This window comes from Danio rerio, chromosome 17, assembly GCF_049306965.1.
Source record: "Danio rerio strain Tuebingen ecotype United States chromosome 17, GRCz12tu, whole genome shotgun sequence".
In the NCBI taxonomy this organism is placed as follows: domain Eukaryota; kingdom Metazoa; phylum Chordata; class Actinopteri; order Cypriniformes; family Danionidae; genus Danio; species Danio rerio.
The window spans coordinates 17636761-17659855 of NC_133192.1; the positions used below are offsets into that span (position 1 = coordinate 17636761).

General features: G+C 37.5%; 1 protein-coding gene across 2 annotated transcripts in view; it reads right to left on the minus strand.

Annotated features, from left to right (window-relative positions):
• The window catches only part of tdp1 (tyrosyl-DNA phosphodiesterase 1), a 73956-nt gene that overhangs the window by 26248 nt on the left and 24613 nt on the right, over positions 1-23095 (minus strand). Inside the window, exons 1-3 of one of the 2 annotated variants that reach the window (XR_012393304.1) lie at positions 20163-20262; positions 13549-19897; positions 8998-9100 (exon numbers count right to left, since the gene is read on the minus strand). Coding sequence is in view for 1 of the 2 variants with exons in the window: in XM_695082.9 (XP_700174.2) it covers positions 8998-9100 (103 nt within the window). In the remaining variant the exon portion in view is untranslated. Of the gene's footprint in view, positions 1-8997; positions 9101-13548; positions 19898-20162; positions 20263-23095 lie in introns of those variants that run through there. The other variant, XM_695082.9, reaches the window with a different exon arrangement.

Genomic DNA, 23095 nt, shown 5'->3' on the forward strand with positions numbered 1-23095 from the left:
TTATTATGTCTTTAAAATGTCAATAACAGTCAGTTGGTAACACTGTATGTTAATAGCTATTTGCCTGTATAATTGACATTTTAGCATTAATTTTTAGCTTGTTCTAGTCAATAAACATGAATATCCTTCAATAACTGCCATAATTAATGTAAATTTAAGTTTCCCTTTAGAATATGGGGCACAATTTCCTTTATTAGCAATGTGTTAATGACATTTTAGCCTTAATTAGCCATTAGCTATAGCTCAAGTTAATAAACTTGAAGAACACTCAAGTGCCATTATAAACGTGGACATACTTTAACTTTGCAACATACAACTTTAACTTTAGGACATGAGGTTAAACTGTGTTTATTAAACTATTTTAGCAATATAGAATTGCAACATTAAACATAAGTATTAACTTATTGTTCAGTAACTTCACAATGAATCAAAGAAATAATATATGGCTTATTAAGTAGTAAATAATGGTTAAAATGCCTTTATGTTCACTTAAGACTTATGTATTTGCTCATGCTTATTCACTCATTTTCTTTTTGGTTTAGTCCCTTTATTAAACAGGGGTCGCCACAGTGTAATTAACCACCAACTTTTGCTTTACACAGTGAATGCCTTTTCAGCTGCAACCCATCAATGGGAAACAACCATACACTTCAATTCACACATACACTACGGACAATTTTGCTTACCCAATTCACCTATAGCGCATGTGTTTGGACTATGGGGGAAACTGGAGTTGCTCATGCTTAACTGATGTGTAAATGTGAACAGGTTGATCATGATTTACAAGTTTAACTGAATCTAACAAATAATCTAAGAAAAAACAAATGGGAAAAATTTGTGCTGCATTTTCTAAAGTGAAGCATACTTTCTGTATTTAGCCTTTTGCTTATATAATGGCCAGAGCTGGAGTGAGACTCCTTTTCAACCCTGGAGTTTCAAGCCTTAGACAGGCCCACCTCAGTTCACGACTGACTTTATTAAAAAAAATGTCATTTCCAATTAAGTTTCTAATGACACTATCATGTCTTTTTTAAGGTTACAGCTGCTTTAGAACTTCAAATGTTTTTCGTAAATCTGAGAACATTAAAGGGTAGCTAAATCTCCAGTGCTATTCATGAAAAAAAATCACAATGTCCTTTCCTGCAATATCTGAATATATATTCTGTGCAAAATTCTTTATAGATATCCAGTCCTTTGTAACGGTGGTCACACACACACACACACACAAAAAATATATATATTTACACCATCATAAGTAACCCAAACAGTATTATATGCCTTAACACAAAAAAATTAATTAATAAAATAAAATAAAATAAATAAATAAATCGTCATCATTAACCTGCAGGCTGCATTTTGCTCACAGGGCTGTGAGAAAAAAAAATTAAAAAGCGGAGCTGCGGCAAAATAATGAATAAAAAGAGTGAGGCTATGGTCAAATAAATACATAAATGAAAAAAGTCCTACTGCTGAGAGTGCAAGCAGCTAGGGACACCAGCACTTGTGGCCGAAAAACGGAATTCTTCCGGTCCTGCTGATTAGCCAATCCAGGCCTGATGGTGGCTCTGAATTGTCAAAACACTTCTTAAAATGCTTTTTCGGACATTATATATTTGTACATATGTACATGATGGTAACATGTTTAATTCAAGAACATTTGAGCTGGTTTCATTTTTTATATTATATTTAAAATATATTTAACTTGTTTGTATTTAACCTATTATTTTTTATGCAACAGTCAAGTTGCTTGTTAGTTTGCTATGAAATAAAGGAAATAATACATTTTTGGCATGCTGATTTATGTGAAATGGTGAATATATCTATGTAATCACCTTGCAGTTTTGAAATTATAGCTTTTTTGCTTTGAGTAGGCTATTCAGTTTATAAGATCAGTTCAAACTTTTATGAAGTTTTTAAAATAAAATCATTTTTTCACTGTATAAAAATAAACATTTTAAAATATTTATAGTTATCGGCTGATATATCAGTTATCGGCCCCCAAATCTTAAGAGCTATAGGTTATTAATATCGGCCCAAAAATTCATATTAGTGCATCCCTAATTTTTTGTTCATTTCTGTGATTAAAGATTTGCTCTCAGTCACATATTATGTCCTGTGATGGTGGTGGGTGGTAGAAAGGGGTGAGGGCTGTAGGGGCTCGGGAGGGGGGACATCAGTTTATTATGGGAGTGTCAAACAAAGAACAACATTCTACCGGGATAAACAAATATGTGGGGGTGCTAAGAAAACAATGGGTGTAACGATATTCAAACCAAACTGAAAAATGTGGTACTCCCCCTATAATTAGCACAGTGATTTTTTTAGTTCGGTCTGAATATCGTTTATAATGAATATTCATTTGTCAGCACCCCCATATATTTGTCTAGCCCCACCTTTTTTTGCCATGCCTTCATATTAGATGGCATATTAGTTTTTTTCATTTGCCAATATCCTAATTTGCACTGTGCTTATTGAATTGGTCAATATGTAAATTTGATGTTACTTCTTTATTTTATAATTTGCACATTGTCTGTAATTCATCCAGAGATATTTCCACACCCATCTGTTTTGGTATTGTGCTCTCACATAAATAAGCCTTGTTTGGTAAATCTTGCACCTAAAATCCTTACACAGAGTTTCTAGTGAAAAAAATTACTATTTCTGTACTTATTAGTTAACTTATAAAATGGTTACTTTTGCAGTATGGTTCATTTTTAGCTATTTCGTTTCTTAGCATATGCAAGCACATCTCAATTATAGTGATTGGTGTTATACTGAACATTCATTTCCTCAAAAATCACTGTAATGGCCTTGACTTGGCTTCCAAGAGCTAGTAATGCAGCAGTTTTCATGAATACCAAGAAAAAAAAAGTACAAAATGATAAAATACTGACTCATCACCTGCATCTTCACTTAATTCTCGAACATACTTTTTAAACTGTACTAACTTTGTTGGTGGTAAACAAGGGCAAGGCTAAGTTTGGCTCACTAATAATCCCTGTCTCTCATTGGTGTATTGCACAGCATGACTGTTAAGAGAGAGAGAGAACGTTATGCTGCTTTGAGAGCATGTACTTGCTGTCAAAGGTGTTTCATTAAGAGTGAAAACAAAATGTAATTTGTTCTCATGAATAGACGGATCTCAGACTTTCTTAAACAAGTGAACTTTAATTACCACCACACGGTGGCAAACAATGAAATGTGACTCATTATGAAAAGGATGGAGCTTGACCTCTACAGCTGTAAAAAAATAAATACAACATACAGCCTCATCAGTAAGCCAAGCAATCAACCAAAAACGATGAAGTGCAGTAAATGCAAATATAATGTCCTCCAAGTCTAAAAAAGTCTAATTATGGGTTCATTATAATAAAACAAAACATGCGTAATGTTAGTGAGTTATTCATAAATGACCTCCGGCGAGATCTAAGCATGACACGAACAAGACTTCTGTGTTCAACTTCAACTAAAACAAAGATGCTTTGGGCCACAAAAAAGAAAACAAAAAACACAACACATCCCTCCTGAATACGAGAGCACAACCTTTTCACTATCCTCTTTCAAACTCATGTTCCCCCCGCCTCTTTTTTTCCACGGCAAGAGAACTGAACCATACTGTTGCTTAGCAACCTTTGAAGTAATTCTCAGACCTACCCTGACAACAAGGACAAATTACCCTGTGAGTATGTGTGCGCTACACAAAGGCTCTCTCTGTCCATATGGAGAAATCAAAGACGTACTTCAAGACATTATCTACAGCATTTACACACTCAGAGTAATTCAGAAGTACATTCACACACTTTACTTAATTTCTTCACTAAACCCTGCTGGATAAAATAGTAGTTAACATCCTGCAACATGATTAGAGGGTAACACTCATTCTGGTTTAACAGTGAATTCTTTTATTTTTCCTTGACTTTTCAATGACCTTTTAAATATTTCATTAATTTTCACGACTCTTTCAGGCCTGGAAATCAGACTTTGAAAATTCTTTCTATATTGCCAGGTTTCCAAGACAAGACTAGCAATGAGGGTCTTACTTTCTAACCACTTTCTAACCAGGTGGTTTACCCTAAAGATCTGTGCAGAACTAAATAAAATTTTCAGAGATTTTAACAGAGAGGATTTTCATTCGAGATGGATAAAAATCTGATCGCTCAAAGCACTTCACTAGGGGGTCTGAGATGCATTCCAGATGGAGAGGTCTAAATGCATCTGGTTGTTAAAAAACAACATACTGTATGCAAATTTTAACTCCTCCCAAAATGAAAATAATAATAATAATAATAATAATAATAATAATTATATATATATATATATATATATATATATATATATATATATATATATATATATATATATATATATATATATATATATAGTTCAGATGCAAAACCCTCTAAATCCATCAGACCTCTTTTCTTGTAAATGAGCATTTTCTATTAGCCTCCTCTGTTTTGTTTAGATTTATTTAACATGTAATGATGAGGTTATTAGCTGGTAAATAAAATACCTTTTTTCAAAAATGTCACTTTAGACATTTCTTTGTTTTTTAACAAAGTAAATTTTCTTTTGCGTCAACACCAGCTAAATCCAAGTATGCTTTTTATGCAAAACCCTCTGAATCCACCTTTTGAGACAAGACAGTGTATTCAGTTGAAAATCACTTAAGACGCAATTAGAAATTATTTTACCAAACATAAAACACACACACAAACCACCTAAAATTAAAATATATAAATCTGTCAAGTACAGCAAGCGGTGGTTCATTCCGCTGTGATAGACCAGGGAAAAAGCAGAAGGAAAATGAATCAATGAAATCTGTCAAGTAAGTGCATTAATTAATAACATTAAAACTGGCATTAATTAAATCTTAACAATATGTTGTCACTTCTGATATTTGGGATTTAGATTTAATGCAAGTAGAACAATGTAAACATTGCAAACATGGTAAACTAAGCTTGGTAGATTCAAATAATGGAGTGTAAAAACATTGTGAAACAAACTGTTATTCCTGAATGCGCAGACGCTGCGATTTGGATGTTTAGAAGCAAATCTTTATGTTGACGGTGTACTACTGTATGTGCCTAAAGCATTTACGCAATGTCATTATCTCGTTTTTTGGTGGAAAAGGCGTTTAGCGGCTTTTGTATCTGAGCCCTTCACACTCACTCGCACACGCACCGGAAGCGATACAATATTATATTTATGCATATACATTAGATTAGTCAGTACTGAAGCCAAATCTGGAGCTTATCTAACAAAATAACTTACAATGACAGTCCATAAACTAGTACATCCAAATCTAACTGTTATAGAAAAATATTAAATACAAATGTAAAAATCAAGAGAAGCAAAAAAAATGAAAAATGAAAAATTTTGTAGGTTGTCTTTTTTTTTTTTTTGCAGTATCTTGCTTGAATTTAATTGTATTGTCTTTCTATTTCTAAATTTGTGCGACTAAAATATTATTTTAATAAATATATTTGTTTAATAAATCTTTTTGTTTAAATGCACAAAAAAAAAAACCTTTTAAAAAGGTACCACCCCAGTGACAGCACGTGTATCTTTATTTTTGAGAGTGTATGGCCTACTATATAACCACCCTGTCTTTATGCTTTAGTTGAGATTTTGTCGCATAGAATAAAGATGCACATTTCAAAGCGCTTCCCAGGATCTTTGGGTACTGCTGCTTTAAAAACGTTGTGAAGTGAATGAAAATCCTTAAAAAATTGTGAATGAGGCACAATATTTGCATACACTAGCTCTAATTGCAGGGGAAAATAGCCTATTTTGAGCTTTTTGTCTTGCTATTTTAATCTTCAGGGTTTTTCTTTCCACAGGTTGCGATGTGGTAAATGAAAACAGCAATTAAATGATGTGCTGACGTCTCATAATTAATCATAAGACTGTTTGCTCTTATCCTGTGAGAAGACACTTTGGTTAATTATTCACATCAACACAAGCTGATTTCCTATTTCTGACACTTTAAACTGTAAGACCGCCTAGAGATGTATTCATGGATCGAAAATGAGTGTTTGTTTTTTTTCTTTGTAAGAGTTTATTTTCCCCAAACACCCCAAGTCCTTGAAAATGTGCAAACAGACTTCACATCTCTTTGACATGATCTATCAAGTGGCTTAGCATTCATTCATTCATTTTCCTTCGGCTTAGTCTCTGTTTCAGAGATTAACACAGTGGAATGAACCGCTAACTGTTCCGGCATACGTTTTACGCAGCGGATGCCCTTCCAGCCGCAACCCAGTATTGAGAAACACCCATACACACAGACTCATACACTAAAGACAATTCAGTTTATTTAATTTACCTTTGTGCCTTTGCACTGTGGGGGGAAACCAGAGAACCCTACATATATGTTGCAAAATAATATATAGATGTTATTAAAGATAGAAATACATATGCAAACAGCTGTGCATTTATGTGCATTCAATTTAAGCTGTCACAGGGTGTGTATCTTACAAATAAATAGGTGCACAAATAAAAATATGCTCATTTGTTGAGGGTTTTTGTAGGAAGCTTTGATGCTAATTGGGAAAGTTCACCCAAAAATCTAAATTGTCAATATTTACTCACTCAAAACCAGTTTAAATTTTTTTTCATATATTGAAGGAAGTTGAAATAGTATTTGTCTTTTCTACTATAGAAGTGAATGTGTTTTGACCTTTTGCCTAAGGCAGCAGAAGTATGGTTTTCGAATGCACTTCACGCTTTTCAACCTAAGAGGACCCTCACTAATTTTTTTCAGAGCGTCCTAAGTTGCTAGGGGTGCCCCTCCTTAAGGATATATATAATCTAGTGTGCTCCAAAACATTGATACACTTCAAATAAAAGGTCACTTCAGTTTCTCGTCAAATCTTCTGACCAATCTTTCTGGTATCTGACATGTCCCGCCCCTTCATTTGCTTTTTTTATTTGATTGGCTTGAGCTCAGTCACACTCACTGGCAGAGCTGTGCTAAAAAGAAACGCTTAAAAAAAATTATAATGGGAGGAGCTACTATATGCCCCGCCCTGTCTTAATGTTTCAGTTGAAATTTGTCAAACATCAAATAAAAAAAAAAAACTGCACATTATAATGCACTTCATGGGACCTTTAAGAACTGAAACTATCATGAAATTAATGGTGAATATCTAATTATTTATTATTATTAATATTATTATTAATTAATTCATTCATTCATTTTCATCTGCTTTTCAGGGGCCCAAGTCGCGGGGACAGCAGCCTTAGAAGAGAATCCCAAACCTCCCTCTCCCCAGACACTTCCTCCAGCTCTTCTGGTGGTGATCCCGAGGTGTTTCCAGGCCAGCCAAGAGACATATTCCCTCCAGCGTGTCCTAGGTCTTCCCCAAGGTCTCCTCCCGGTGGGACATGCCTGGAACACCTCCCTACATAGGCATCCAGGAAGCATCCGAAACAGATGCCCGAACCACCTCAGCTGACTTCTCTTGATGTGGAAGGGTGGGTCCAAAAGAAACCCATTTCAGCCAAGATCTTGTCCTTTTGGTCATGACGCAAAGCTCATGACAATAGGTGAGAGTAGAAACATAGATTGACCGCTAAATCGAGAGCTTTGCCTTTCCGCCTAGCTCCTTCTTTACCACAACGGACCGGTACATCAACAGTATTACTGCTACAACTGCACCAACCCACCTGTCAATCTTACTCATTACTCACCATCCTTCCCTCACTTGTGAACAAAACCCAAAGAAACTTGAACTCCTCCACCTGGGGTAAGGACTTTCCTACAACCTGAATATGGCATTCCACCTTTTTACGGGCACAACCCAATCGTTGGGTACAGGGACTGGCTCTTGGGACATTCATTCATTCATTTATTCATTTTCTTGTCGGCTTAGTCCCTTCATTAATCCGGGGTCGCCACAGCAGAATGAACCGTCAACTCATCCAGCAAGTTTTTTTACGCAGCGGATGCCCTTCCAGCCGCAACCCATCCCTGGGAAACATCCACACACACATTAACACACACTTATACACTACGGACAATTTAGCCTACCCAACTCACCTGTACCACATGTCTTTGGACTGTGGGGGAAACCGGAGCACCCAGAGGAAACCCACGCGAAGGCAGGGAGAACATGCAAACTCCACACAGAATCGCCAACTGAGCCAAGGTTCGAACCAGCAACCTTCTTGCTGTGAGGCGACAGCACTACCTACTGCTATTGTTATTTTTATTATTAATTATTGGTGAATATCTTACCTCCATTTGCTTTCATTAGATTCTCTTGGTTGTTAAACCGGTAATTTACCAACAAAAGTACATCAAAACTAAAGTAAAAATTATATCAAACTAAATTTGTTATAAAACAATAATCTATCACTGTACAATACAAGTGGTCAATCAATTGTGTGACTGATCCAGTTCCGTTCTTCAGGCTTACTGCTGTTCCATTTTCCATGCTTTTATGACATTCACATTCAAATAAACTAAACTAAACAAACAAAACTAAAAAGCTAAAAAAAATAAAAAACACCAAAAATGTATGTAAAAATAAATGCACTTTCAAGAAATAGCTACAACACAATGTTAACAGTTTTCCCACATTCTTCAAAATATCATCTTTTGCAAAACAAAAAAATTCCAAACTGGTTTGAAACAAGTCAAGGATTTTTTAAATTATATGTATCTCATTATGTAATAGTCATTTAGTTTTCCTTTTTTTGTAACTCTCTTTTTCAGTCATTATAGAAGTCTACCGGCATGGGGGGGGGGGCGGAGGTGGGGTAGATATTTGGGGTTGTTTAAGATATAATCCTATGCTGTATTCTCTCTATTGAACAAAATTTGCAATATTAAAAGCAATTGTTCACAAAAACAATTAGTAAATTACAACATTTTGTTTCTTTCTTTTAAATTTTTGGGTATACTATCCCTTTAAGATGCTTTGAAGGGCCAATTTTGGCTTCACTCCTTGAAACAAGTTGTCATGAAGTGGCTTGAGCCGTAATACTCACAAAGGCAGATGGCAGGTAGAGGACCCCCAGTTCATAGGAGCGGACCATAATCTGAGTGTTGTTCTTCTCCAGGGCGCCCCAGGCAGCTTTTGATAAATTGGCACTGTGGAGGACACCAGCAGAGGAATATCACCCATGTTTCAAAGTCAAACATATCATGTAAATGTCCCCTCAATGAAAAGCATTAGCATTAAGCAAAAGCTGAAGGATATTGTTGAGAAGCTTTTAACATGCTGCAATTACTGAATAATTTATGCTTTTTGCACTTAGAATTATAAGTCTGACAGGTTCTGGCTGAAGGCTCTGCATCCACTGCAGGCTTTAATCTTCATAAAAAGGACTATGAATAACTCAGCGCTGGACCAGCACGACTGACCTAGAGACACTCTTCACAATCCTCCTCGGTCTCCATGTGTACTGTATTTCCACCACGATTAAAGTGTGCGCTTGGAGAAATACTGCAGAAACAGCAGCCATTCATGCTGGCTTATGACAAATAATGTGGGCTTCAATGCAACAACGCGAGTTAAAAGATGTGAACACAGAAATGAGTCCTCTTCAAATATAGATTTTAAAGCTAGAAAAATCTTCTCAAAAGTTGTTGGTTTTCTAGGGCAGCACAGTTAAAATACAAGCTTGAAATGCAAGCTGAATTAAAGAGACAGTTCACACAGAAAAATAACATTTACTCACTACAGGCTATCTGCAGGTTTCTAAGAGATATATTTAGACTTTTAAAGACCTTTTTAATACTACACGTAATAAAATTTAAGACAAATTTTATAGTACAGAATTTGCACAACTAATGACATACTTAACACTGTTAATTATACATATATAGCATGAAAAACCTCAAAACATGAATAAAATAACAGCAACAACAATAATATTCATACATTTTTCTTTGGCTTAGTCTTCATTTCAGATGTTGCCTCAGCAGAATGAACTGCCAACTATTAAAGCATTTGTTTTACTCAGCAGATGCCCTTCCAGCCGCAACCCAGTACTGGGAAACACTCATACACACTCATTCACACACACACTCATACATTATGGCCAATTTAGTTTATTCAATTCAAATGTCTCATAGCGCATGTTATTGGGGGAAACGGGAGCAAACCCACACAAACAAGGGTAGAACATGCAAACTCCACACAGAAACGCAATATAATAATAATAATAATAATAATAATAATAATAATAATAATAATAATAATAAAATCTAAAATGTTACATCAATTCGCCCAAACTGCACTAACAAAACATAATTTTCCAATGTCAATAACTTATAAGTTTGACACTCAGTGGTTGTCAAACTTATATTGCATTGATTGAGGACCGAAAGGAGCGAGTCTGATGATGGAGCCTAAAGGCTGATTTAAATTGTGTTCTAAATGAAAGCCAGCAATAGAAGTAATACTTTTCTGTTAAAAGGAATTTATGATCTAACTAACTCCTCGAATTGATATATTAGAAATGGCTTCTACTTCTTGCAGCTAATCAACAGAAAACTGACAATGATCACCTCAGGCACACCTTACGTGCTTTATTCAGTGTTAAATGCTAATAATGTGAGTTTGAATGCCATTTTACATGACATTTATTGCCATACTACTAAAAGCAGCAGCAGATAGTTCACCTTAGATCTTGAAAATAAAATAAACTGTTTGAAATTGAACTTTAAAACTGTGACAAGCCAACACACATCAGTGATTCAGCATCTACATTTAATAATGTTAAAGAGGTTTAATATGTATTAGACTATAAATCTTAACCTTTCATGAGACAGTGCATATCCTGTGCTTCTGAATGGCTGTATTTAATTTCTGTCATGTTTCGTCTAGTGCAAAAAGCCAAATTGCTTATCACTGCAAATCTTGTCCCATAGCTTGTTGTTGGGTTACAATGTTTGAACCTGTGCACCTCATGTTTATGTTAGTGACATTTATATTATTTGCTAATTACTAACCTCATGTGGAACTCTGAATCTACGTCTCATTTCGAAGTCTGCTACTGTTGACCGGAGGTCGCATTTCGGTCTCAGACGCATGCTTTCAGAGCCTTTTTGAATTAATTAATGAAATACACAATTTTCCAACAAGGCAACCTGGAGTGCTGAAAAATAATTGGCTAAAGTGCTCATTAAGTGCTCATAAAGTTAAAAGAACCAAAACAAAGATGGAAGTTTTGGCACATAACTCACATTTTCAATGCAGAATATCTGACTTCAGGATAGTTTTTCAGATTAACAAGAATGTTTACTTGGCATCTTTTTGGGAGTCGGTTCAATTGCATTTTAAGACCTCTGAAACACGGATTTAATAATAATTCCTTACATTATCATAGCGTTTTCTGGACACTCAAAGCGCTTTACACATTTTTGGGGGGGGATCTCCTTATCCACTACCAGTGTGCAGCATCCACCTGGATGATGCGATGGTAGCCATATTGCACCAGACCGCACACCACACACCAGCTGATTGGTGGAAAGGATTTTATGATATAAAGGAAATTATAATATGGGGATGCTTAGGGAGCCATGATGAACAGAGGCCAGTGGGCAATTTGGGCAGAATGCCAGGGTTACACCCCAACTCTTTTTCGAAAGACATCCATGGGATTTTTAACGACCACAGAATGTCGGGACCTTGGTTTAACGTCTCATACGAAAGACCGCGCTCACTGAGCATTATATAGTATATTAATATACTATAAAGCTCCATTATTATACTGGAGCGTTAGAATCCACAGTTTTTTTCCTTCTGTTCTGCTTTCTTGTAGGAAAAACAAATACTATAAAAGTCAATGGCTACAGGCTTCCAGCTTTCTCCAATAAATCTTGTTTTGTTTTAAAGGTAAAAATTCAAATGTAACCAGTGAAGGGTGAGTAAATAATGACAGAATTAAAATTTTTTGTGCGAACTACTCCTTGAACATGCTATTCCTGGACCAAATATAAAAGATAATCAAAGACAAGAGTGTTCTTTTACCACATCATTGCATTTTATGAGCCATCTTGTCCACTCCATTTTGGTGCCAAGACATGTCACTTCGATTGACTGACTGTGCTAAAAGGCTTTGATTGTGTGTAAAAGCACTGCTGCGTGAAACTAGTTAATGGTTCAGAGTCCATGGTGTTAACTAATAAACATATAACCTACCAGTTTGAGAAAACAGCGGTTATGATTTTGCAGCTTAGTTACAGCCAATGAAACAAGATGTCATAATCCTAAATAAACAAACATATCAGGCTCATGATGAGTAAATATACATTTATGGGGCCTAAGGGAGTCCTTCGAGTGGAACACTATCAATGTAGTGCAGAAGACACAAATCACCCAGGGATCAGAGGAAAAAACAAGCCTCATTCTGCCAAGATCATTATTTTGGCAGCTAGAAGCAGCACTCTGAAGAACAAAAGAGCAGAAATGGTGCTGATCTTCACTGGTTTAACATTAAAATGGCATATTTAGGGGAATAAAGAAAAGTGTTTTGGTGTTTGTTTTAGCAGACTAACACAATTGTATATGCATGCACCTTCAAGAAAAAAACATGACTCACAGTATAAACTGATGCAATTATATCTACAACTGTATGATCTTTTGTTTATTATAAAAGAGAGAAAGAGGGGAAGAGAGAGAGAGAGAGAGAGAGAGAGAGAGAGAGAGAGAGAGAGAGAGAGAGAGAGAGAGAGAGAGAGAGAGAGAGAGAGAAAGAGTGATTTAAGTTTATTGCTTCAATGGCTTCCACATAGAAATCTGATATATAGCAATACATGCAAATTACATAGACGACAAGCAAGTTCAGATTTGGAATTCCCACATGTAAATTTTCAACATATATTTCAAAATTTTACAAAAATGAACCAGTGGAATAGCAAATATGTACATATATATATAAGAGCTAATTGTATGTTCATATATGGCCATGTATGCAGTAAGAACAATTACAGATATAACTCCAATGTAACAAAAAATATATATATTTAAGTGGCCATTTTTGCAACATTTCAAAATATATATTGAATACAGTGCATCTAGAAAGTACTCATAGCGCTTCACTTTTTTCACATTTTTAAATGTTACAGCCTTATTCCAAAAATGATTAAATTAATTTAATTGCTTATAATTCTACACACAATACCCCATTATGACAATGTACTGTCCTCAACATACTGTCCCTTAGTGATTGTTTTGACAGTTAGATAAACTCCCTTCCCTCACACGACTCTGAAGACAAGAAACTCATTTGCCAACAGGTTTAATGGTCTTGGGTATGGAGTGAAACTACAATAAAAAACAATAGGATACATAAATAATATGTCCACAAGTTAACAAAACTACAGAAGCATAGCTTTTACATGAAATACAGAGTGCTTTGTAGTAAATAATATCTTCTCTTATGTAAATACAAAATACTGAAATATAAAGCTAAAGCAAATTGTGGCTAATGTATTAGCTCTGCCGATAAGCTAAGAAGTCACTCTTGAGCTCAATTATTCATAAAACATACAATATAATGAACACCTTATACAATCAAAAACGTACTTACAAGCGATGCTGTTGCAAGGGTTAAGATTACAGAAAAACATGACGATTGCTGATCATCGTAGTCATTGCCGTGTGCTTGCAGCACTTTACTTCCTGATTTTAAGTGAACAGCAGGATCTACCTTGCTATAACTCAAGGTCACCACTAGATGGAACACTAACCATTTACAAAATGAAACCAAATCACTACTTAAAAGAATTACCCTTGCAATACACAATAATTATCTTGCCAATCAAAGATTAAACATTATTTCTGCTTTCATCAAATATGTTCCAGCACACTCCCCGTCTGGCGTGGTAACATGCCACTATTTACAGATCCTTAAATTTAGTCAAGTTTTTCTGGTGTAAGAAGAAGGATAGTTTTTGTGATGGGGCGTATGAACATTTTTGGTCCGTCCTTTTTAAAGACCTTGACTTCTACCGTGCGAACCTTGTTGTCTTTGCTTGGAAAAACTTGAGTGACAAGTCCCATTGGCCATTCATTTCTTTTTTGTTGTTCATCCTTCAAAAGCACAATGCTTCCCAATTCAAGATCAGGTTCACTGGATGGCCACTTTCTTCTTGGTTGTAGAAGAGTTAGGTACTGCTTTTTCCATTTATCCCAAAAGGTTTGTGCCAAGTGCTGTACCTTTCGCCACTGTCTGATATGAAGATTTTTATCCACATCAAAAGTTGGGGCTGGAGCAATTGTGACCTTTTGGGTTAAGAGTGCACTGGGTGTTAGTATGAATGGATCATTTGGGTCAGACGACACTGGAACGAGTGGCCTTGCATTTATTATTGCAGTGACTTCTGCCATAAGAGTGGAGAGCATCTCATGTGTTAATGCTGAAGGTCCAAGCTGTTGAAGCATTGCATCTAGTATCCTTCTAGCAAGGCCTATCATCCTCTCCCAGGACCCACCCATATGAGAAGCATGTGCCGGGTTAAATTGCCACACACAGCTCTGATCCAAAAGGAACTTTTCTACGGAGGTTTTGTCAATGTTAGACAAGATGTTGAGCTCTCTGCAAGCTCCAACAAAATTTGTTCCTCTGTCTGAGCGAATGAGTTTCACAGGCCCTCGGATAGCAAGAAAACGCCGCAAGGCATTAATGAAACTAGATGTATCTAAAGATTCTATAAGTTCAATGTGTACAGCTCTCACGCTTTGACAGGTAAATATCACGGCCCACCTTTTGCTTTGTGCATGGCCACCTCTTGTTCGCCGCGCCACCACATCCCATGGTCCGAAGACGTCTAGTCCCACATTTGTAAATGGAGGATCCATGGATACACGATCTGCTGGTAGATCAGACATTTTTTGAGTCTGTGGTGTTGCTCTGAGTTTTCGGCAAGTAACGCATTCGTGAATGACACTGCAAACCTTCCTCTTTCCACCCACTATCCAGTAGCCAGCAGCTCGCACAGCACCCTCCGTATAGTGTCGCCCCTGGTGTCGCACTTTCTCGTGATGATGTTTAATCAAAAGTGTTGCAATGTGATGTTTGCCAGGGATGATAAGGGGATTTTTTACATCACCCTCAATCTGTGCTTCTGTTAATCGACCTCCCACTCTTAGCAGACCATCTACATCTATGAAAGGGTCTAAAGCTTTGAGGGAGCTTTGCTTAGAGAGCTTATTTCCCGTTTTCAAACTCTCATACTCTTGAGCATATGTCTCTTGTTGCACTGTTTTAATAATAATTTTTTCAGCACATAAGAGTTCCTCTACTGTAGGCGCATTAAGACAGTAATGCCAGCCCTTGCAGCCTGATGTCTGAGTTGTAGAACCTTTACAGAATTGCCGTGATATATGAAGAAGGCGTGCTGTGCCATGAATGCTAGATTTCCAGGTAGAGAACCTGGAAAATCGTTGTGCTCCAAGACTCTTATTCCTCAATGCAGTACTCAGTGTGGAGACTTCAGGACGTAGCTCTGCATCAGAAGAAGGATTTACAAGCTCAAATTCGTTCTTTTCTTGTGTGCAAGGGTTGTTTAACAGAAAGTTTGGTCCACAAAGCCAATCAGTGTTTTGAAGATGAGCAGCAGTAACATACCTTGTTGCAATGTCTGCTGGATTTTCTGTTGTGCACACATACTTCCATTGACTTGGGTGAGTAGACTTGCGAATCCGAAGGACTCTATTGCTGACATATACATAGAAACGTCGTGATTCGTTGTGTATATATCCTAGCACTACCTTACTATCTGTAAAGTAAGCAATGTCATCCAAATGCATGTCAATTTCTGAAGTAATGAATTCTGCCAGTTCCACTGCCAAAACTGCAGCACACAACTCAAGACGAGGAATTGTTTGTTCTGGGCTGAGTTTTGCCTTACCCATGACGAAGCCGAGCTGACTGACTCCAAACGAATCTGTCAATCTAAGGTAAGCAACTGCAGCTATTGCTTTTGTTGAAGCATCAGAGAAGATGAACAACTCCCTTTGAGTGGCTGTAGAAGGTGATATATTTGTGTAGCATCTTGGAATGTTTAGATTTTTCAAATCAATCAGTGATTGTCGCCACGTTTCCCACTTTTCCTCCATTTCTTTGGGAAGGGGCGCATCCCAGTCATCATTCTGATTATTAAGTTCTCTCATGATCAGTTTACCTTGAATTGTTACTGGGGAAACAAACCCAAGAGGATCAAAGATGCTATTGACAGTTGATAATACACCTCTGCGAGTAAAGGGTTTTGCTTGTGTGTCGATTTTGAATGTAAACGTGTCCGTTCGCAGGTTCCAGTTCAATCCCAGACTGCGCTGTGTCGGAAGCATGTCAGAACCAAGATCCAAGTCTTTGATTTCACTAGCATGATCTTGAGATGGGAAGGCCTTTAGAACTTCTGTGCTGTTCGAGGCTATCTTATGAAGCCGTAAATTGGAACCAGCAAGAATTCTCTGCGTGTTTTTGAGCAGATCTATTGCTGCTTTTTCTGTCGGAAGTGACTTCAATCCGTCATCTACATAAAAGTCACGATTCACAAAGCTTCTTACATCAGGGTCACCATCCTTAACAGACTGTCTGAGACAGTAGATGGCAACAGCAGGTGAAGGGCTGTTCCCAAATACATGGACGCGCATTCTGTACTCTACAATGTCCTCTGATGGGTCATTATTACGAAACCACAGAAACCTTAGGAAGTTACGGTCGTCTTCTCTCACTAAGAAACCGTAGAACATTTGTTCAATGTCAGCTGTTATAGCTACGGCTTCCTTGCGAAATCGCATGAGCACACCGACAAGCGTGTTGTTCATATCTGGCCCAGACAATAGAACATCATTCAATGAAACATCCTCATACCGAGCACTGGAATCAAAAACCACTCTTATGTTTCCTGGTTTTTTAGGGTGGTACACCCCGAAGAGTGGTAAATACCAGGATTCTTCTCGTTCTAACAGCAGGGGGGCTTCTTCTGCATATTTTTTATCGAAGATTTTGTCCATGAATGTGAAAAAGTGTTGTTTCATTTGTGGGTTTCTCTCTAGATTACGTCTCAAGATTAACAACCTTTTCAAGGCTTGACATCTGTTGTTGGGGAGTCTGCACCTTGGAACTTTGAAAGGCAGCGGAGCTATCCAGCTATTGTTTTCATCTCTCTCCAATCCTTGTTCCATAATTTGGAGAAATGTCAAGTCATTGATAGATGGGGCCACTTTATTGTCGTCACAAGTAACCTTGAATACGTCCTTGCCCAACTGATCATGTTCGCGATTGCAGATAAGTTGTTCCATAGAACAAATTCCATTATCATTTTTCTGCTCATTACTTTTCCTCCCTTTTACACAGAAAACATTAGGACAGGAATCAAAGATAGAAGGACGTTGTTCCTTTGTGTAAGTGAAGAAGGTACTCACAGCTGTAGACTTATGAATGCCATTTAGACAAACATTGCCAACTATCACCCATCCCAAGTCAAGTTTCTGTGCATAGGGAGCATCATTGGGACCATTAACTTGACTGCGCACTTTATGAACTCTGATGATGTCACGGCCCAGAAGCATCATGATGGGAACGTCTGGCTCCAATTCTGGTATGAATGAAGCTATAGGCTTCAGATGAGGGTGATGGAGAGCAGCACTTGGTGTGGGAATTTCTGCCCTATTGTCAGGAATGTTGTTACATTCAAGCAAACTTGGTAGAGAAAAGACTACTTTCCCATCCAAAGACTGCATTTGATATCCTGATGCTTTTCGACTAATGATTTCCGTCACTCCAGAACAAGTTCTCAGGGTGTAGGGAGTAGCTGGGGTATTTTCTTTGAAAGCATCAAAGAATTCAGAGCGAGCTAATGACCTGTTGCTTTGCTCATCGAGGATCACATAGACTTTCATTGCTTTTTCAGGTTGACCTTTGGGATACACTTTTGCCAAACTGATTTTTGAGCATGACTTACTGCTATGGTCATCTCTGCAAACCTCAGTGCAATGAGCCTCCACTTCTTCTAGTGACGTAGAAACTTGCTCCCCGCCATGCAGCGGTAAGGATACAGTTTCTTGAGCTTTTTGAACAGGACCAGGGTGTAGTGCAGAAATATGCTTCTCACTTCCACACTCAGAACATTTCGTAACAAATTTGCAGTTCTTAGCAATGTGTGTAGTAGCTATGCAACATTTGAAACAGATGCATTTTTCTTTTAGAAATGCATAACGTTCCTCTAAAGGTTTCTCACGGAAAGAACGACAGTTCCTAAGTAAGTGAGGTTTGTTGTGAATGGGACAGAGTTTCTCTGCATCCACAGATTTTCTTTCATCTTTATCTGTGTCTAAATGTACAGGGGTAGACACATTCATCTTATTAACTGAGACTTCTCTTGATTTGTTTGACTTCCAGCTAGATTTCTCTGTTTTGTAAACTGAATCTGTTTGAGTAAAGAAGTTGAAACCTGGGTCATTCCTGATTCTTGCTTGCTGACTTATGAAGTCAACCAAGACCTCAAAGGGGGGGAAAGAGACACCATATCTCTCTTTGTAACCAGCTCCATATGACAGCCACTTTTCTTGAAGATTGAATGGCAACTTTTGTATTATGGGATTGATGCCTTTTGCTGTGTCCAGATATGTTAAGCCTGCAAGGTATCCATCAGCTTTAGCTGCCTCTATTTCCATGAGAAGATCACTTAATTCATGAAGCTTTGAGTAATCTCTGCTTGAAATTCTTGGAAAACTTTCAATGCGCCTGAAAAGAGCTCTTTCGATTACTTCTGGTGCACCATAACATTCCTCCAGTCTAGTCCATATCATGTCAAGGCCTTTCAGTGGTTGATTAATGTGCACTGATCTCATGCGTTTAGCGTGTTCAGCTGATTCCTTTCCTAACCATTTGACTAACAAGTCCATTTCCTCACTAGCTGTCAAATCCAGGCCACCTACTGCATTTTGGAAAGACCGTTGCCAAGCTCTGAAGCTTTCTGGCTGGTCATTAAACTGTATTAATCCAGTATTAACAAGTTCACGGCGAGCAAAATATCTGACGAAGTCTGAAATATCTGTTTTGTCTTTTACACTCTGAGGCATTTGACTTGTCGTTGAGACAGGGGGTATGTGGCTTTGTGTGAAATGTGCCCTCCGTCTGTGTACTTCGCTATCTGTTGGGTCATGAAGATGGTACCTTCTTGGTGTAAACTGTGATGCTTGTACAGAATCTCTCCTTGATTGCATGTGATAGAATTCAGCATCGTCTGAACAACTCTCTGTCTTGAGACGTGTATCCGGAACAGAATTTGTAACTAGTAATTCTGTGTGAGGATTTACTGTCTCTGCGGAAGGGAGTGGTTCTGGTTGTGATGCCAATTCTGTAGATGCATGTAGATTCATCTGTTCAATATATTCACTTGTTCGCTGCATAACATCGGCTGGAGTGGTTTCCAGTTGAGGCTCATGTTTACTATGAACACTGGTGTTAGCTGCTGCTTCTAAAACTTCTGCTTCAGCTACAGCTGCAGCAGTTTCTCTCTCTAAAGCCATTTTATCAATTTTTGCCTCCAACTTGGCTTTCTCCACCTTTATTTTTTCTTCTTCATCTGCAAACTTCAAACGTGCTTTAGCTGCTTCCGCCTTTGCTCTAGCCATAGCAGCTGCAGCACTTGTAGAAGAGCTGCTCGATCTTGAACAAGATGCATACGATCTGGTTTTATATGAGTGTGTAGACTCCATTGTGCACTTGATACTCTTATCAATTTACTTGAATCTTCATAACTGCTGCTGTACTCTCTTCTTGCAGCCGCTTTTTCACTGTACTGTCCTCAACATACTGTCCCTTAGTGATTGTTTTGACAGTTAGATAAACTCCCTTCCCTCACACGACTCTGAAGACAAGAAACTCATTTGCCAACAGGTTTAATGGTCTTGGGTATGGAGTGAAACTACAATAAAAAACAATAGGATACATAAATAATATGTCCACAAGTTAACAAAACTACAGAAGCATAGCTTTTACATGAAATACAGAGTGCTTTGTAGTAAATAATATCTTCTCTTATGTAAATACAAAATACTGAAATATAAAGCTAAAGCAAATTGTGGCTAATGTATTAGCTCTGCCGATAAGCTAAGAAGTCACTCTTGAGCTCAATTATTCATAAAACATACAATATAATGAACACCTTATACAATCAAAAACGTACTTACAAGCGATGCTGTTGCAAGGGTTAAGATTACAGAAAAACATGACGATTGCTGATCATCGTAGTCATTGCCGTGTGCTTGCAGCACTTTACTTCCTGATTTTAAGTGAACAGCAGGATCTACCTTGCTATAACTCAAGGTCACCACTAGATGGAACACTAACCATTTACAAAATGAAACCAAATCACTACTTAAAAGAATTACCCTTGCAATACACAATAATTATCTTGCCAATCAAAGATTAAACATTAATTCTGCTTTCATCAAATATGTTCCAGCACAGACAATGTGAAAAAAAGATTTTTTGAAATTTTTGCAAATTTATTAAAAATAAAAAACCTGAAAAATCACATATACAGAAGTATTCACAGCCTTTGCTCAATCCTTTGTTGATGCCCCTTTGGCAGCAATTACAGCCTCAATCTTTTTGAATATGAAGCCACAAGCTTGGCACACCTGTCTTTGGGAGTTTTTGCCCATTCCTCTTTGCAGTACCTCTCAAGCTCTATCAGGTTGAATGGTAAGCGATGGTGTACAGCCATTTTCAGATCTCTTCAGAGATGTTCAATTGGATTTAGGTCTGGGTTCTGGCTGGCCACTAAAGGACATTCACAGAGTTGTTGTGAAGCCGCTTTATTGATATTTTGGCAGTGTGCCTTGGTTCATTGTCCTGCTGGAAGATAAACCGTCGCTTGGGGATGAGAAGTGCCTGGTTTTCTCCAAACGTAACTCCAAAAAGTTCCATTTTAGTCTCATCAGAGCAGAGAATTTTGTTTCTTATGTTCTGAGAGTCCTTCAGATGCCTTTTGGCAAACTCCAGGCAGGGACTGGCTTCCGACTGGCCACTCTACCATACAGGCCTGATTGGTAGATTGCTGTACAGATGGTTTTCCTTCTGTAAGGTTCTCCTCTCTTCACAGAAGAACGTTGGAGCTCAGACAGAGTAACCATCAGGTTATTGATCACCTCCCTGACTAAGGCAGGAACCTTTCATTGGAACTTTTAGAGCAACAGAAATTTTTCTGTAACCTTCCCTAGCTTTGTGCCTCGAGATAATCCTGTCTCAGAGGTCTACAGACAATTCCTTTGTATTCATGCTTGGTTTGTGCTTTGACATGCACTGTCAACCCTGGGTGTCACGGTTGTGGATCCATCTGCTCCTTATTTGAAGTGTCTGCGTTGTGTGACAGTTCAGTATCATGATGCGTGTTTCTAAGTATGTGTGCTTTTTCTCTCTGTGTTTGTGTGGGTGTCGCGTGGCTGTCAGTGGGTGTTTGTTTTCATGTCATCAGCTGAGCGGTCACATGATCTTTTGTTACCGGAACTGTTGCGTAGCGCGCTCGGCTGATAATCAGCGCGCTACAGGTGTAGCGCATTTTATGTGCCTATAAATGATCAGCGTTACTGTCTCACTTTGTCAGTTCGTTGTTTGTTCACGGTGTTTTGTGTTTTTGTCAGGCTCCTCCCGTTGAGATCGCTGGTGGTGAGTGGTTTGGTTGATTCCTTGTTGCTGTCTCTGATGAGCCCTCTTCCTGCTACGCTGAGTGTTTGATCTGCTCTGTTGATGAGTTCATCGGAGACATTGCTGTTTCTTCTACGACGAATGTTTGATCTGCTCTGTTGATGAGTTTATGAACATTTATCCGGCGCTGCCGAGACGGACCATCTCTTTAATTACTACTACAGTTTCCTCACTTCCAACCACTCACCATTTTCCCTGTTTTGCTTAAGTCAAGCAATAAAGACTTTTTACTTGCATTTGGGTTCCACGTCTTGTTGTTTACTGTCACACTGGGACCTTATATAGACAGGTGTATGTCTTTTCAAATCATGTCCAATCAACTGAGTTTACCATAGGTAAACTCCAATTAAGCTGCTGAAACATCTCAAGAATGATCAGTGGGAACAGAATGTACCTGAGCTGAATTTAGAGCTTTTTAGAGCAATTTAGAGTACATAAGGCTGTGAATACTTATGTACATGTGATTTTTCCGTTTTTTTTTTATTTGTAATAAATTTGCAACACTTTCAAAAACTATTTTTCCACATTGTCATTATGGGGTATTGTGTGTAGAATTTTGAGGAAATAAATTAATTTAATTAGTTTTGGAATAAGGCTGTAACATTTAAAAATGTGAAAAAAATACTTTCCGGATGCACTAAACATGACATTTTTACATGTGTGAGTATATTTTCATGTATCAGGTTTCTATATTGGCTATTTTCAAGACAAAACCATATTTACAAACAAGTTAGAACTAACACTTTTCCATTTAATTCTTAAAGAAATAATTCCTTCAAAGTATCTGCAGATAAAAAAAAAATGTTTTAAGTAGAGATGAAAACTGTGATTTGTACTGAATGATATATGATAAACATAAATGGTCATATTGCGAAAGCTTAGATGTGAAACAAAAGAGAAAATAAATCCCAATAAAAAGTGAAAACTACAAATTAGCAAGTGCAAATAAACATATATTATTTGAGTTTTTAAGTTGCATTCAACAAGCTTGGCACAGTGTGTAATATACTTGGCAAATACTGTAACTTAAAAGTGCTGTATGTAAGTTTTTGACTTTTCTAAAGTATAAAAACACCATAATAATATGCAGATATTCTGTTGTGAAAATCTGTGTTACGTTTGTTTTGGTCGTTTAACCTGCCCAATGCTGGTTTAGTAAATTATATTTCAGCACTCTGAATTCCCTTTGTGGAAAACAGTGCATTACAGCACCACTCTCTAAGCATGCATCCGTGATCGAAACGTGACCTCCGGTGGACTGTAGCAGACTCCGAAATGAGACGCAGATTCACATGAGATGGTTATTAATTACAAACATACACAATAGGTGAGCAGGTTACACTGTAACCCCGTGTCCTAACAACAAGCTGAGTGAAGAGATTTGCAGTAATAAGCAATTTGGCTGTTGGCACCA